The 15,156-nt window shown below is 52.4% G+C and overlaps 1 protein-coding gene across 1 annotated transcript in view; it reads left to right on the forward strand.

Moving 5' to 3' along the window:
• Nucleotides 1–3,877: 3,877 nt before the first annotated feature.
• The window catches only part of Erbb3 (erb-b2 receptor tyrosine kinase 3), a 20,526-nt gene continuing 9,247 nt past the window's right edge, over nt 3,878–15,156 (forward strand). The window contains exons 1-12 of the mRNA XM_005371213.2: nt 3,878–4,116; nt 7,308–7,459; nt 8,112–8,298; nt 8,955–9,080; nt 9,703–9,768; nt 9,916–10,034; nt 10,132–10,273; nt 12,268–12,381; nt 12,456–12,576; nt 14,155–14,228; nt 14,382–14,472; nt 14,809–15,014. Coding sequence (XP_005371270.1) covers nt 4,041–4,116; nt 7,308–7,459; nt 8,112–8,298; nt 8,955–9,080; nt 9,703–9,768; nt 9,916–10,034; nt 10,132–10,273; nt 12,268–12,381; nt 12,456–12,576; nt 14,155–14,228; nt 14,382–14,472; nt 14,809–15,014 — 1,474 coding nt within the window. The 5' untranslated portion in view covers nt 3,878–4,040. The remainder of the gene's footprint in view (nt 4,117–7,307; nt 7,460–8,111; nt 8,299–8,954; nt 9,081–9,702; nt 9,769–9,915; nt 10,035–10,131; nt 10,274–12,267; nt 12,382–12,455; nt 12,577–14,154; nt 14,229–14,381; nt 14,473–14,808; nt 15,015–15,156) is intronic.

Below are 15,156 nucleotides of genomic sequence, written 5' to 3' on the forward strand. Positions count from 1 at the left end.
CTACACAGAGAAACCCTGTCTCAAAAAACCAAGGGGGAAAATAAAAGCACCCGCTACTAAACCTGAGAACCTGAGTTTGGTCCCCAGGACCCACTGGTGGACAGAGGGCACTGACTCTCCCCCACCCACCCATTGGTCCCAGGACCCACTGGTGGACAGAGGGGACTGACTCCCACCCACCCAAGTTATCTTCTGATCTTGACACATATATGTGGACTTGTGCATACACGTGCACACACACACCAGACCACAAAGTCAGGGGCACAAATGGACAAAGATAATGGATGCAGGAAAACAGAAAGTGCTCGCTCACAAAGCCTCCCTTCTTCCCGTTAATTTATTCATGGAAGCTCTTGCAGAGCCTGGCAGCAGTATGGCGGTTTGTGCACTGTTTATATCCCAGATGCTTAGGGTGCTATCTCACTTAGCGGGAAAGAAGGAACTGAAGTGCCCGGATCTAGCTGGCAGCTGTGGGGTTGGAGATAACACAGCTAGCATTCACTAAATGCTTCATAAAGGTCGAGAACAGCACAGTTACCGAGGACTCTTGGCCCGCCTCCTCCTCATTTACTTATTTTGAGTTAGGATTTCCCTGTGTGTAGGAACTCGCTGTGTAACCCAGGCTGGCCGCAAATTCCTGGCAATCGTCCTGCCCCGGCCTCTCCAGTGCTGAGGTTACAAGTGTGAGGCATGATGCCCACGCCTTTGTATGAACAGTCAACGGTGTTCTCTTTCTCTCCGGCTGGGCAATGAACGAACTCAGCCTTGCACACGCCAGGCAATCACGCTACCTCTGCTCTACACCCCAGCCTTACAACGGCTTTTGAACAATGAAACTTCTTTGCAAGAACAGGGTCTTGAATAATGTCTTAGGGTTTCTGTTGCTGGGTTGGAACCCTATGACCAAAGGTGAGTTGGGGAGGACAGGTTCACAAGGTCACAAGGTCACAAGGTCACAAGGTCACATCATAGTCTATCCTTGAAGGAAGTCAGGGCAGGAAGCTGGAGAAGCTGGAGAAGCTGATGCTTACTGGTTTGTTCCTCATGGTTTGCCCAATCTGTTTTCCTATAGAACCCAGGACCACCAGCCCAGGGGTGGCACCACCCTCTACGGTTTGGGCCTTCCCCATCAATCACTAATTAAGAAAATGCCTTACAGCTGAATATTATGGAGGCATTTTCTTTTCTTTCTTTCTCTTCTTTTCTTTTTTTTTCTTTTTTCTTTTTTTTTTTTTTTGAGACAGAGTTTCTCTGTGTAACTGTCCTGTAACTCACTCTGTAGACCAGGTTGGTCTTGAACTCACAGGGATCCGCCTGCCTCTGCCTCCCAAGTGATTAAAGGTGTGCACTGGCACTTTCTTAATTGAGATTCACTCCTCTCAGATGACTTTAGTTTGTGTCAAATTGACATAAAACTATCCCGCACACTCACCAAATGGAGATGAACGTGTGATGATGTGAAAGGCTCTTTGGTTGGGGGTATATAGGTGGAAGAGGAGGCTCTTAATAACCTTACCCTTGGCACCAGATGGGAGGCACCCCCCCCCCCAGTTGTAGGGGTTATCAAACAGTCCAGGCCTGTGGCTAAGCAACATTTGAATACTAACTAAGCTACATCTAGCACTGAAAAGAGTTTGAATCTGACCACATGAAGTCTTGGTATACTATCATGAGAAATCCTGGGCCAGCTGGGCAGTGGTGGTGCATTCCTTTAATCATAGGCAGATCCCTGTGAGTTCAAGGTCAGCCTGGGCTACAGAGCAAGTTCCAGGACAGACTCTAAAGCTACACAGAGAAACCCTGACTAGAAATAAGAAGGAAAGAAAGAAAGAAAGAAAGAAAGAAAGAAAGAAAGAAAGAGAGAAAGAAAGAAAGAAAGAAATCTTAGGTCAAATTCTGAGCCCCTCTCCTTCTGTCACTAATAGATAGATTTGGAGAAAATTCACAAGTTTCCAGTTCTGAAAAGCTGAGGTGACATCCCTAGCTCATATGCTTTTTGTAGGTTTGGGTCTGGGTACTGGAAATCAAAGCTATAGCCTCAAGAATACTAGGCAAACACCAGCCCTCCCCCACCCCCCATCTTCTATTTTGAGACAGTGTTTCCCTAAGTTGCTCAGGCTGGCCTTAAATTTGCTGGCATCCTGCTTCAACCCACCTCCATTAACGGTTGTGTTCTTCCTGCTTTTCCTAGTGTGACCGTTATGTAGCTGGTCCCGGGAAAGGCCGAGAGCAGAGAAGCCCTTAGGTTGCACATCTGTATAGCAGCAAGTTTAAAGAATTGTTGCAAGAGGGGGAGGGATAGGGGCAACTGGAGAGACAGCTCAGTGGATAAGAACACTTGCTCTTCCAAAGAGCCAGGGTTCGATCCCTAGACTCACATGGCAGCAGTAATTTCAGGTCCAGGGGATTCGACGACTTCCCTTCCAGCCTTCACAGGTTTGCAGAGAAGCCTTGTTGACCTGAGTTCCATCCCCAACCCACGTAAAAGCAGAAAGAGATAACTGACTCCATGAAGTTGTCTCCCGGCTTCCACACTCACACGGTAGCACGCAAGCGCCCCCGAAACATACACACGGTAACAATAACAAACTAAAATATTTTTTAAAAGTGTAGGGGGAGAGCTGGACACGGCGCTCATCTGTACTTGGAAGGTGGAAGAGGAAAGATCTCCAATCAACACCGGTCTCAGCCTCATAATATATTCGAGGCCAGCCTGAGCTATGTGAGACCCTGTCTGTCTCAAAAACAAAAACAAAAACAAAAACAAAAAAAAAACACAGAAAAGAAAGGATTTTAGCTAGTAGTCTTCCCCGAGGGGAAGGGGACAATAAGTTCTCTAGGCAAGATTTGGAACGCCAACTTAAGGGGTGTGAAATGCAACGTGTTGGGCACCAGGGGGCACTAGTCGGACCCGTCCCGGACCTAGCAACCCACGGTAGCCACACCACCTCCCTGCAAGGCGGGAGGTCCCGGGAGCCGTGCGGTTCGTGCGCGCCGTCGGTAGTGACCTCTCCGCGCTCGTCTCCACTGTCCCCTCCGGGTGTGAGCGCCGCGGTGGCGACGGTGTGCTCCTCTGGGTTCGCGGAAGAGAGGCGGGAACCACGGGCACCCGGACGGCGCGGTCGGACACTCGTCCCTGCGAGGACTTGGAGACAGCTGTTCTCTCCGGCGGCCGTGGGGGGCAGCAGAGGGGACCGCGACAGGTGCGGGAGCCCCTCCCAGGGCAGAAGTGGGAAGGCAGGCTCCGGGGTCTGTTCCCAGGCTGGAAACCACCCCCGCCCACCCCTCAAGCAAATCCCCCCGAGAGGCCGGGCCGGCGCCGGGTCTGCGGGAGGAAGCGGCCGGAGACAGAGCGATTTCACGCGGCCTCCGGGGCTCGGGTTCCCGGGCCGGATACATGAGTTATGAGGCTTTGAGTCTCGGGGAAACTGAGGTGGCGTGAAAGCAAGGCTAAAAAACAACCTCCCACTCAAAAAATGAAAATATTCATACTCCAAAAGAAAAAAAAAAATCCCTCAAGTGATCCAACCGGCTAGGGGAGTTGAGTGATTTGGTTAATGGGCGAGGCCAGCTTTCAGGGGGCTGGGCTTTGGCGCGCTCCCCACCCGCATTCACTACCTTGCCCCGGCCTGGGGACTTCTGAATTCTTGATCTCCTCTTAGCCATCTCCGGGGGAAATTGCTAGAGGGAGACCCCTCCTTGACCCTCTTGGCCAAGCTGCGGGCTGGCGGGGCGCTCTCTGGGCGGTTGTCCCAGGCTGCCAGCAACCATCGCGACTCCAGCCTCGCACAGGAGGGGGCGCGGCCGTGACTCACACCCCCTTCCCCCTTCACTCCCTCCTTCCCTCCCTCCTTCCCAGACAGAGCCTCCCCTGCAGTCCCGCTCCGGACTCGGACTCCGGCTCCTCTTGCCGTCCGCAACCTCCGCTGCCGCCGCTGCACTACCTATTCGCTGGCTGCTCAGGTGGCTGTCGCTTCGATGTCCTAATCCAGGGGCCCCCGGGCCAGACTCGGCTGGGCTCCCTTCACCCTCCCTTCACCATGAAGGCGACTCTGCAGGTGCTGGGCTTCCTTCTCAGCCTGGCCCGGGGTTCCGAGATGGGCAACTCTCAGGCAGGTAAGCCGCGCGGGGAGCACCAGCAGGCTGGAAGCGGAGAGCGCGACCTGAGGGCGCACAGACCCTGGGCAAGGGGGTTCGGGTTCTGCCCCGCTGAACTGGGGGGTGCGACCCCGAGTCTACTGGAACAAGCAAAGAGGGGACCATGTGGCTCGGTTCTCAGAGTGGGCTGGACAGGGACCGCATTCCTGGATGCCTACTCTTCTCCCCAGGGCGTCGGGGACCCTCTGATTGCTCTTTTTCTGATCAGGTTGATGTAAACAGTAGTTCTGAGAGCCTGCAGAGAGGGAGAGTAGGGACCCTTCTGTAAACCTGAGAAGCCTTGACTTGAGGGTCTCCGTTTGCTCTGCGGTTCCGTGGCCCCCACCCCACCCCAGGTTTCAGCAACCCCCAGTTTCGTTGTTTTGCCGACAGGGCGGAGCTATGCAAGGGTTTGAAGTTGTTGTTGTCTGATGTTGGAAAAACAGGAGTGGCACCTCCTCTTCCGTGAGTGGGGCTGCCCTGAGAAGGCCGAGATTAACCTGAGGGCCAAGTCCAGGTGACATCAGAGGGAGAGGCCTCACGGAGGCTGGCTGCCTGCCTGCCCACAAGATAAGCTGGTCCCCAATTTAACCACCTTCTCTCTACCAAGACCCAGGTCAATTCAATTAACATGTTGCGCATCTACTATATAGTATACGTTTCCAGGGTCTATGCCTGAGCCTGCAGGTGTGGGAGAAAGGACAATTAGACCTATTTCTGAGGTCACCTCTCCCACCTTCTGAATGGTGTGGTCCGTGATCTCTCTGCTAGACCCCCCCTTCCATTCAGTTTATTGTCTAACTTCAGACACAGCCCAGACTGTACCTCCCATTCCACCATGGAATGGGTGTCTCCAGAACTGTGGACACCTGAAGAGTTCTGGGGTTGGTGTAATTCTCACTTCACCCCCAGAGCTCAGCTTGGGGTACAGCCAGGGCCCCTTCCCCAGGATGGGAGTGGGAGAAACCACCTGTGCTTCCCCCACAGTTGCTGGGCCTAAATTTAGCCCCTGGGATCTTGAGATGTGAACACTCCCAGCTGGTGGAGGGGGTGGTCTGGAGACTGGAGTGGGAGGGGCCAGGGGAGTGACCTTATCACTCTTCCATCTGACTGTGTGTCCCCCCCCCCTTAACCAGGAACCCAAGAGTCCAGGATTCTCACCACCCTCCCCAAGAGGCAGGGAGCAGCCTTGGTTGGGTCTCTCTCTACCCTTTATCTCTGTCCTGCAGCCTCTGGGCATCCGGCCCTGTCTCAAATCTTGTATAGCCCCTTTGTCCCCTTGTGTGTGTGGCTAGGGCAATGGAGGGGAGGCTTCTCAGGGGCTGGATGTTCTTGTTGTGTCCAACCCCAGTCAGTGCTCTCTCTCCCTACCTAAGAAGGGCTCTGCCATTGCTCCTCTGGGAGCGTAGGTTCTGCGCACGACGGGTTCTCACTGCTTCCTTGCTGATTTCCCCAAGTTGCTGGGTTCCTCCTGAATAGTTGTTTATACTCCTGGCCTGCCCAGGCCCTTTGCCCCTGTTTATGAAATATGGACTTTACCCTCAGGGTGGCAGGTAACCGAGACCTGTAAGGCCTTGCAAAGCATAAGACACAAAGTGTACAGGGTACTGTGGGCAAGTGGGATGGACTGGCCCCTTGTAATACTTCCCAGTACAGATCCCAGGGGCAAACCAATCTCTATGTGTGAGCCAGGGGAACTGTGTTTGCGTTTGTGTGTCAGTACACGGTGTGTGCACGCACGGTGTAACAGTGCTCATGTACACGTATGTACGCATCACTTCCCTATCCAGAGATCCTAGCTCCTCCCTTATCGGGGAGAAGGGGTTGGCGCCTTGACTTGGAAGAGGGGTGTCCTGCCAGGAAGGGGACAGGGGCGGGGCCGTTTCAGAAATGACTAACCTGCCTAGTCTTTTACTTCAGTCCAAGGACCCTGGGGTTCCTGGGTTTCTAACCTGTTTATACCTCCTTGCTGGGACTGGCTGGCCCACTCCTTCCTTCATGGAGGATCTTAAAGAAGGGGTCAGACCAGAGGTGTAGCTAGCAGAAGAAGCTGGGGCCTCTGTCTCTCTCTTTCCCACTGTTCTGCTCCTGCCCTGCCTCAGGGAAGGGTGGTTAGAACAGGTGGTTCACCCCCTTGCCCCCACCCTCCACAAGTGCTGTGTTAGAGGAAAGATCCTTAGCACTTCCAGGGCCAAGTCTTCCTAAACCCCATTACCCTCCCTTCTTACGAAGGAAAGTGAAAGAAGTGAAAGCCAAGACTGGACTCCCTGGCCATTCTTCTGGGCTCCCCTGGGAACACTGACACAGTTACATACAGGTCTTTTTACTGACTACCGCTGACAGTGAAGTTGGAAGAAGGTTCGGGAGTGGAGGCTCTGTGCTGTTTCTCTCCAGGGCTGCCCTGTGATGCTGGGGGAAGCTGGAACACGTTGGCTCAGGGGAAGGGACTAGAAGGGAAACCAGAGTTCAGGAAGGGGGAGGCCGCAGTTCCTTATCCAGCTTTAGAGACAAAGCTCCCATTGACCCCCCCCACCCTACTACCAGGGTTGCTCCCTCCAGTGAGGTCACTTGTCTGAGCCCAAAGCTCCAGGATAAGAGGGGGGTGCTGCTAAGGATGGGGTGTCTGGGATAGGGTGGGGCAGCCCCCTCCTCCTGGATAGAATCGCCTCATTGTGGGCTGAACTGTGGCCCCAGGCACTGCCCCCACCCTCTGCCCCCATCCCACCCTCTGTAGACACAATAGGGGCTGTGTGCTAGCCCCAAAGAGATGTTTATTCCAGGGTCTAGAGAGAGGCAGGATGGGGGCAGAGAAGTAAGTGCCTTAGTTGAGAAGAGGGTAATCAAAGTTTGATCCCTGCCTAATGTGTCCTATCAAGGGAGGAGAAAAGTCCCCTGATGTCTTCCTTCTGCATTAACCCCTCAGTGACCAAATGAGTGCCTGACTGAGTGCCTGACAGAGGCACGGTGGGGACTCTGGTGTGGCAAAGCACACAACACACTTCATCTTTCTGTTTGTAATGATGAGGGGAGCACGGGAAGTGGGGCTACCCCAGCCTTGGAGGGCTAGAAGGCAGAGTTAGTTAGAGGCAGTGAATGCAACCGTAGACACCCGAGGGCTTCCATGGAGGGGACATCTAGCTTACCTGTCTGTCTTCCCTCCCCTTTCGCAGTGTGTCCTGGGACGCTGAACGGGCTGAGCGTGACGGGTGACGCGGAGAATCAGTACCAGACGTTGTACAAGCTCTACGACCGGTGTGAGGTGGTGATGGGCAACCTGGAGATTGTGCTCACAGGGCACAACGCTGACCTCTCCTTCCTGCGGGTGAGTGTGCACAGCCCCCCCACCCCAGCCCACCTCTCCTGGTTCCTCTTCCTTTTCCTAATGGGGAGGGGGCGGGGAGTCTGGTCCTATGACCAGGGAGGTGTAGAAGCCACAGAAAGGGACAGAACAGCTGGTGTTCTGGTAGGCAGAACTGAACAGTAAGCCACGCAAGGACCCAGAAGCAGCTGGGGAGATGACAGAGGGACCCAGCCGGAACCTTCCCGTTATAAGTGGTTCTGAGAAGAAATGGGTTGCAGACGTAGGTCCTTGGTTATTTCTGGGAGTGTTTGCTCACAAAAGCGGCACAGCAGTGTGATAGCAATACTTCCTACGAATGAGGAACTGGAAAGAACTCAGAGCTGGGGTGCTGGATCGGTGGTGGGGTGCTTATAGAACACACACGAGGTCCTGGAATCGGTCCACAGGGAGGCTGGTCCAGGAACGGGCCTGTAAGCTCGTCTACTGGGGAAACTGAGGTGGGGTAATGCTCGTTGGAGCCCAGAGTTCAAGACCAGAGAGTTCAGGACGGGAGTCAGGGGGCCGCTGTGACTCAGTGAGTTAAGGGTTCCTTCCTCCATGCTTTAAAGGAAAGAGGGATCCCTGAGACTTTGCCTTGTTCTGCCTTTCACTGACACGACCTGCTCTATCATAGTGGATCCGAGAAGTGACAGGCTATGTCCTCGTGGCAATGAACGAATTCTCTACACTACCCTTGCCTAACCTCCGAGTGGTCCGGGGAACCCAGGTGTACGACGGGAAGTTTGCCATCTTTGTCATGTTGAATTACAACACCAACTCCAGCCATGCCCTGCGCCAGCTCCGCTTCACTCAGCTAACTGGTTAGTGTCCATGACTCGTGGTCTCCCTCCCAGCCTCCCTGCTGACAGGCAGGGCCTTGGTGAGGACCCAAGATGGCTAACTCTCAGCTTGTCTTAGCCGCCCACTACCTTGCTGGTTTAGAAGCCCACTGCTCTTTAAGCAGTAGAGGGGTCCAGGAGGGAACTGGGGGTGTCCTGCTCCAGGAAGAAGGGACCCTATGTGACCATGGGGCTGGACTGGGAATTGGATCAGTTGCCTATGCCTCCAACTTTGAAATACAAGAGTCGCTCCATCTCTCCGCTTCCCTGGAATCTTACCTTTGCCTCGACCAGGGAAGACTGCAGTGGGTTAAAACACAATCTGAGCACCCTCTGCTTGGTTCCAGTTGCTTGGAAAACACTCAGCTAAACCTAGAGGATTGAATCAGGGTGTCCTGTCCTGCTTTCCCCACCCCTCCCCCACTGGCTAAACCGGATCTAGACAGGTGTCTGAAGAGGCAGGCGCTTCTGACTCCTCCTCTTCCAGGGCCGGCTTTTCCAGAAGCCTGTGTTTGGCTGGACCACCTGTGGGCCAGGCCTGTGGCCCCCCCACCAGGCTGAGTCTTTGGGTAGGCAGGAAGGTATAATAGAGGAGTCACGCTGCGGACTTCAGCCTGTGGCTTTTCTCCCCACCACAGAGATTCTGTCAGGGAGTGTTTATATTGAGAAGAATGACAAACTTTGCCATATGGATACAATTGATTGGAGCGACATCGTGAGGGTCCGAGGGGCTGACATCGTGGTGAAGAACAACGGGAAAAATTGTAAGAGGCGGCGGTGGTGGCAATCAAGATGGCTCCCCTTGTCCCTGCTGCAAACCAGAGTGACTCCTTTCTCATCCCTACTGGACCCCTTATCTGAACTCACCTTCCCCGAACAGTTACCTCAGGCCCTTGACCCAAGAGTCTGCCTGCCAGGAGGGACCAGGTCATTCTCCTGGAGCCCAAACCAGTGTATCCAGAAAAGAGGCCAAAGTTGTCTAGATGCTGAGCGGGGAGATTGGAGCTGGACCAACCCCGATTGCTCTTTGCCAATATGACATCTCCCTGCCACCCTGACCTAGTAGTCTCCCGCTCCTATCCACTCAAGTACACACTCTGTTTGTCTGGGAGGAACCAAGTTCCTGGGATGGCCCTGGGGCTGAAGTTGGCATCTGTCCCAGTCCCTCCCCTTCAGCTGCCCAGTGGGTAGTGTGGGGGAGTGGCTCCACCCTTGTTGACAGGTTCACTTGTGCCCAGCCCTGCTCTCCAAGGGCAGGGAGAGACACAGCCCAGGGCTTTCGCTCCCAGGGCTGAGGTGTTTCTGTGCTGACATCATACCCTGTTGATTCAAGCAAGTCTTTCTCAGCCCCACGGTCCTGAGTGTGCTCTCTTGTTTCCCATCCAGGTCCACCCTGTCATGAGGCCTGCAAGGGGCGATGCTGGGGGCCTGGACCAGAAGACTGCCAGATATGTGGGTTTGAATTTCCTTCTAAAACATTAAAGCTCATACCCTTGCATACTCTCCTAGGCCATCCTCACCCTGCCTGGGTCGATCCTAATGGTCAAAATGAGCAATGGCCTCGGAATTTAGCCCTGACCGCTATACTTCTTTCCACAGTGACCAAGACCATCTGTGCCCCTCAGTGTAACGGTCATTGCTTTGGGCCCAACCCCAACCAGTGCTGCCATGACGAGTGTGCAGGAGGCTGCTCTGGACCCCAGGACACGGATTGCTTTGTACGTAGTGTCTGTGCTCTGAAACCGGGGTATAGGCTTTGGAGAGGAGTAGGGGTATATGGAAAATATAAATGCTAGGAATCTTCTTCATCCCCAGGCCTGCCGACACTTCAATGACAGTGGGGCCTGTGTGCCTCGCTGTCCACAACCTCTTGTGTATAACAAGCTAACGTTCCAGCTTGAGCCCAACCCCCACACCAAGTATCAGTACGGAGGGGTCTGCGTTGCCAACTGTCCCCGTAAGTATCTGAGGGGAAGGGACAACAATAGTGGACCCAAGATCCGAGACAAAAATTTGGAATGCAAACCGGGTGGTGGTGGTGCACGCCTTTAATCCAAGCACTTGGGAGGCAGAGGCAGGCGGATCTCTGTGAGTTCGAGGCCAGCCTGGTCTACAAGGGCTAGTCCCTGGACAGGCTCCAAAGCTACAGAGAAACCCTGTCTCGAAAAACCAAGAAAAATTTGGAATGCAGAAGGGATTAAATTGCTGGGCAATGGTGGCACACACCTTTAATTCCAGCACTTGGGAGGCAAATGCAGGCTGATCTCAGTTTGAGTTCAGGCCAGCCTGGTCTACAGAGTGAGTTCCAGAATAGCCAGGACTTTATTTTATTTTATTTTTTTTAAAGATTTATTTATTTATTATGTATACAACATTCTGCCTCCATGTATGCCCACACGCCAGAGGAGGGCGCCAGATCTCATTACAAATGGTTGTAAGCCACCATGTGGTTGCTGGGAATTGAACTCAGGACCTCTGGAAGAGCAGACGGTGCTCTAAACCACTGAGCTGTCTCTCCAGCCCCTAGCCAGGACTTTAAGAAACAAAGAAGAGACGCCTTTAATCCCAGCACTCGGGAGGCAGAGGCAGGTGGATCTCTGTGAGTTCGAGGCCAGCCTGGTCTACAAGAGCTAGTGCCAGGACAGGCTCCAAAGCTACAGAGAAACCCTGTCTCGGAAAAACTAAGAAAAAAAAAAACAAAGAAGAGGGATTAAGATAGATGTTAACTCTGGAACCTATGTGTGATCATGTGATCTCAACTAGTGAGTGACATTGCTTCTGGCCATGGCCACTTGGAACAACAAAGAGCAAAGGAGGTTGGGAATGTTGAGGGAGTGCTTGCCTAGTGTGCACAGAGCCCTGGCTTCAAAAACTCCAGTACCATGAACTGGGCAAAACAGTGTACTGTACTCCCAGCACTCGGAAGTAGAGGCGGGAGGAGGATCAGAGGCTCGTGGTCTTCCTCAGCTACATGAAGCGTTTGATGCCAGCATGGCTCAGCAGTTGAGGAGACCAATCGCTGCCCTTCCAATGGATTCAGTTCCTAGTGCCCATATCAGGCAGCCCGTAGTAGCCTACAATTCCAGCTCTAGGGGCCCTGACGTCCTCTTCCGGACTCCTCGGGTGCCAGGCACAAATGTGGTACACATACCTACACACAGGCATTATGTATACACATAAAATAGGAGGCTGGAGAAATGGCTCAATGGTTAGGACTCGCTGCTCTTCCAAAAGACCTGAGTTGGATTCCCAGCACCCACACAGGGATATTTGATGCCTCTGCCTTCAAGAGCACCTGTGCGTGCACAGACACATAATTAAACATAACAAAAATGAATCTTAAAAATACATAATTAAGGGGCTGGAGAGATGGCTCAGTGGTTAAGAGCACCGCCTGCTCTTCCAAAGGTCCTGAGTTCAATTCCCAGAAACCACATGGTGGCTCACAACCATCTGTATTGAGATCTGGTGCCCTCTTCTGGCCTGCAGGCAGAGTACTGAGAATATTGTATACGTAATAAATAAATAAATCTTTAAAAAAAATACATAATTAAATCTTTTTCTCATAAAGGGCTTGAAGCCATCTTTTTAAAAAGGGATTTATTTATTCATGTACTTTATGTACATGGGTGTTTTGTCTGTATGTATATTTTCACACCATAAGAGGGCATTGGATCTCATGGGACTGAGTTAAAGACAGGTGTGAGCCACCCTGTAGGGTCTGGGAATTGAACTCAGGACTCTTGGAAGAGCAGCCAGTGATGTTAACCTGCTGAGCCATCCTTCCAGCCCCTTGAGGCTCTCTTAAGAACAAAGGGATGTCTAATTTATAGGACAAACCTGAGGAACTCTAGGTTGCAGGTGTGTAAGGGGAGCAGGGGTAAAGAGGAGGGGTCTTAGTAGTTGGCAGCATTTTTCATATCTAATGACGATCGATCTCCTCCTTCCTAGATAACTTTGTGGTTGACCAGACATCTTGTGTCAGGGCCTGCCCTCCTGACAAGATGGAAGTAGATAAAAATGGACTCAAGATATGTGAGCCTTGCGGAGGATTGTGCCCAAAAGGTGAGCAGTCTTATATCCGGCCTTCTCTCTGAGATGAGCCAGAACCCAGCGCTGAGACTGTTTTGTGTTGGCAGCCTGTGAGGGGACAGGCTCTGGAAGCCGCTACCAGACCGTGGACTCTAGCAACATCGATGGGTTTGTGAACTGCACCAAGATCCTGGGCAACCTGGACTTCCTCATCACTGGCCTCAACGGGTAAGAGACTGTCTTCCCACCCTAACCTCCCGGCCCCATCCACCACACAATCTGCTTCGGTGACTTAAATCCCTCCAGTGCAGCTGGCTAGAAATGTAAGGTATGAAGTCGTAAGAGCTACAAAGAACCTGAGATGCATCGCTCCACCTTCCTTCCACCTGGAGCTTGCTGTCCCTCAGTGTCCCTCAAGGCCATCCCTAGGCAGCACAGTTTACCCTGAGGAATGAGGTGGTACACGGGCAGTATGGGCAGCATGGACCGGCTAAAGTTTTCAGAAGCTCTTCCTTAAATTTAAATAAGAGGAAGCTGGAGAGACAACACGGCTTAAGATTGCATACTGCTCTCCCACAGGTCCACAGCTGTCTATGCCTCTGGTCTCAGTGGGCGTGCGTGCACACACACACACACACACGCACGCACGCACATACGCACACACACACACAAGACTAAAAATAATGAAAATGATTGTCTATTTCTCCTTTCTTTACATTTATTTATTTTATATGTGTTACATGTGTGAGTATTTTACCTGCACATGTGTCTATGAGCCACGCATGTACCTGGTGTCCTCAGAGCTCTGAAGAGGGTGTTGAGGTTGAGTCAGTCACCTGGAACGGGAGTTACAGACAGCTGTGAGCCATTATGTGGTTGCTAAGAATCAAACCCAGGCCCTCTGCAAGAGCAGCTAGTGTTGTTTGCTTGTTTGTTTGTTTGTTTGTTTGTTTGTTTGTAACAGGGTTCTGGCTGTCCTAGAACTTGATCTGTAGATCAGGTTGGCCTCGAACTCACAGAGATCTTCCTGCCGCTGCCTCCTGAGTGCTGGTATTAAAGGCAAGTGCCATTATGCCCAACTATACATTTTTTTTTTTTTGAGCATTTTTTAAAAATTTCTCTCAGCGGAGCGACGGTAATGCTCACCTGTTGAGTTCAAGGCCAGCCTGGTCTACAAGAGTTAGTTCCAGGACAGGCCCCCCAAAACAAAAACAAACCATTTCTCTTTTTGTGCATACACAGGTATGCACACCTTTGACCTCAGTTTTATTTTGTTTTTGTTCCCAATGAGATAAGGTCTCCACATAGCCCAGTTTGACCTCGATCTTGCCACCCTTGTTCAGCTCCTCAAGTATTAGTGCTGAGATTATAGGTGGGTGCTTTCATCTCTGCCCTAGTTTATTTATCTTTTTATGTATATGGATGTTTTGCCTCCATGTTTGCTTGTGCACCATGTGCATGCAGTGCCTGAGGAGGCCAGAAGAGGGCGTCTGAGGCTATGGAGCTGGAGTTATAGCCTGCTGTGGGCAGCCCTGGAGCATCAATTCCTTTCTTTCTGGCATGGGATGCACCGGGCACATGTATTTATGTTTCTCCTCTGTTTCCTTAGTTTGAAGACTTGATGTAGGAGCCAAGAGGCTGGGTTGGTTCTAGGAGAACAGCTTGCTTATCATATTTGAAGCCCTGGGTTTGATCCCCAGCACTGACGGGAGAAGGACATCTAGAAACCGTGTTCCGAGGTGTGGTGTGTTTATTACCACTGAGACATACCTCTGCGGTACTGAGAGGTTTTTACTGTTCCCCCAGAGACCCCTGGCACAAGATCCCTGCTCTGGACCCAGAGAAGCTCAATGTTTTCAGGACAGTACGGGAGATCACAGGTGAGGAAGAGAGGCTTCTCCTCCTGGGAGGAGCAGATGACTTTCTGGCGTGTATTAAGTTAAGCCACTTAAGAAAGGTCACTCTCCAATCACAGCAGAGCGAGGCAGGTGATGGAGAACTCCCTGCTTATCTGCCGCTCTCCAACCCTCTAGGATACCTGAACATCCAGTCCTGGCCCCCACACATGCAGAACTTCAGTGTTTTCTCCAACCTGACAACCATCGGGGGCAGAAGCCTCTACAAGTGAGTAAGGCTGCGGAGGAGGTAGTGTCTCCAGACAGCAAGTGAGGCATTCGTGTGCTAACGTGGCAGGGGAAAGGCAGAAAGGAACGGGAAAGCCAACTACAATGTTGTCATCTTACCAATGGGGAGGCTGACCCGGGAGGATCACAGCAAGTTCAAGACCAGGTTGAGCTACACAGTGAGTTCCAGACCTGCCTCAGAAAATGCATCTGCCAAAGAGGGCATCCCCTTTCCATGGTTCTAATGTAACCTGGAGCATTGGTTGAATGACATAAATCTCCTGTAGGTCTAATTTCCTTCTGCCGTCTGCCTTCTAACCCTACCTCCTTGTTCCAGCCGGGGTTTCTCCTTGCTGATCATGAAGAACTTGAACGTCACCTCGCTGGGCCTCCGGTCCCTGAAGGAAATCAGTGCTGGGCGTGTCTACATCAGTGCCAACCAGCAGCTCTGCTACCACCACTCTCTGAACTGGACGAGGCTGCTTCGGGGCCCTCCGGAAGAGAGACTTGACATCAAGTATAACCGGCCTCGAAGAGACTGTGGTGAGAGAGAGGGCCTAGGAGGGGTGAGGACGGGGGTCTCGGGGAGAGGGCGGGGAGAGGAATAGGGAAAGTTTGACCCTGAGGGATGGGACAGACGAGGAAGAGGGTGTGAGGGCGGAGGCAGCCATGAAGGGTTTTTTGG

The sequence above is a fragment of the Microtus ochrogaster genome, unplaced genomic scaffold (assembly GCF_000317375.1).
Source record: "Microtus ochrogaster isolate Prairie Vole_2 unplaced genomic scaffold, MicOch1.0 UNK99, whole genome shotgun sequence".
NCBI classification, from domain to species: domain Eukaryota; kingdom Metazoa; phylum Chordata; class Mammalia; order Rodentia; family Cricetidae; genus Microtus; species Microtus ochrogaster.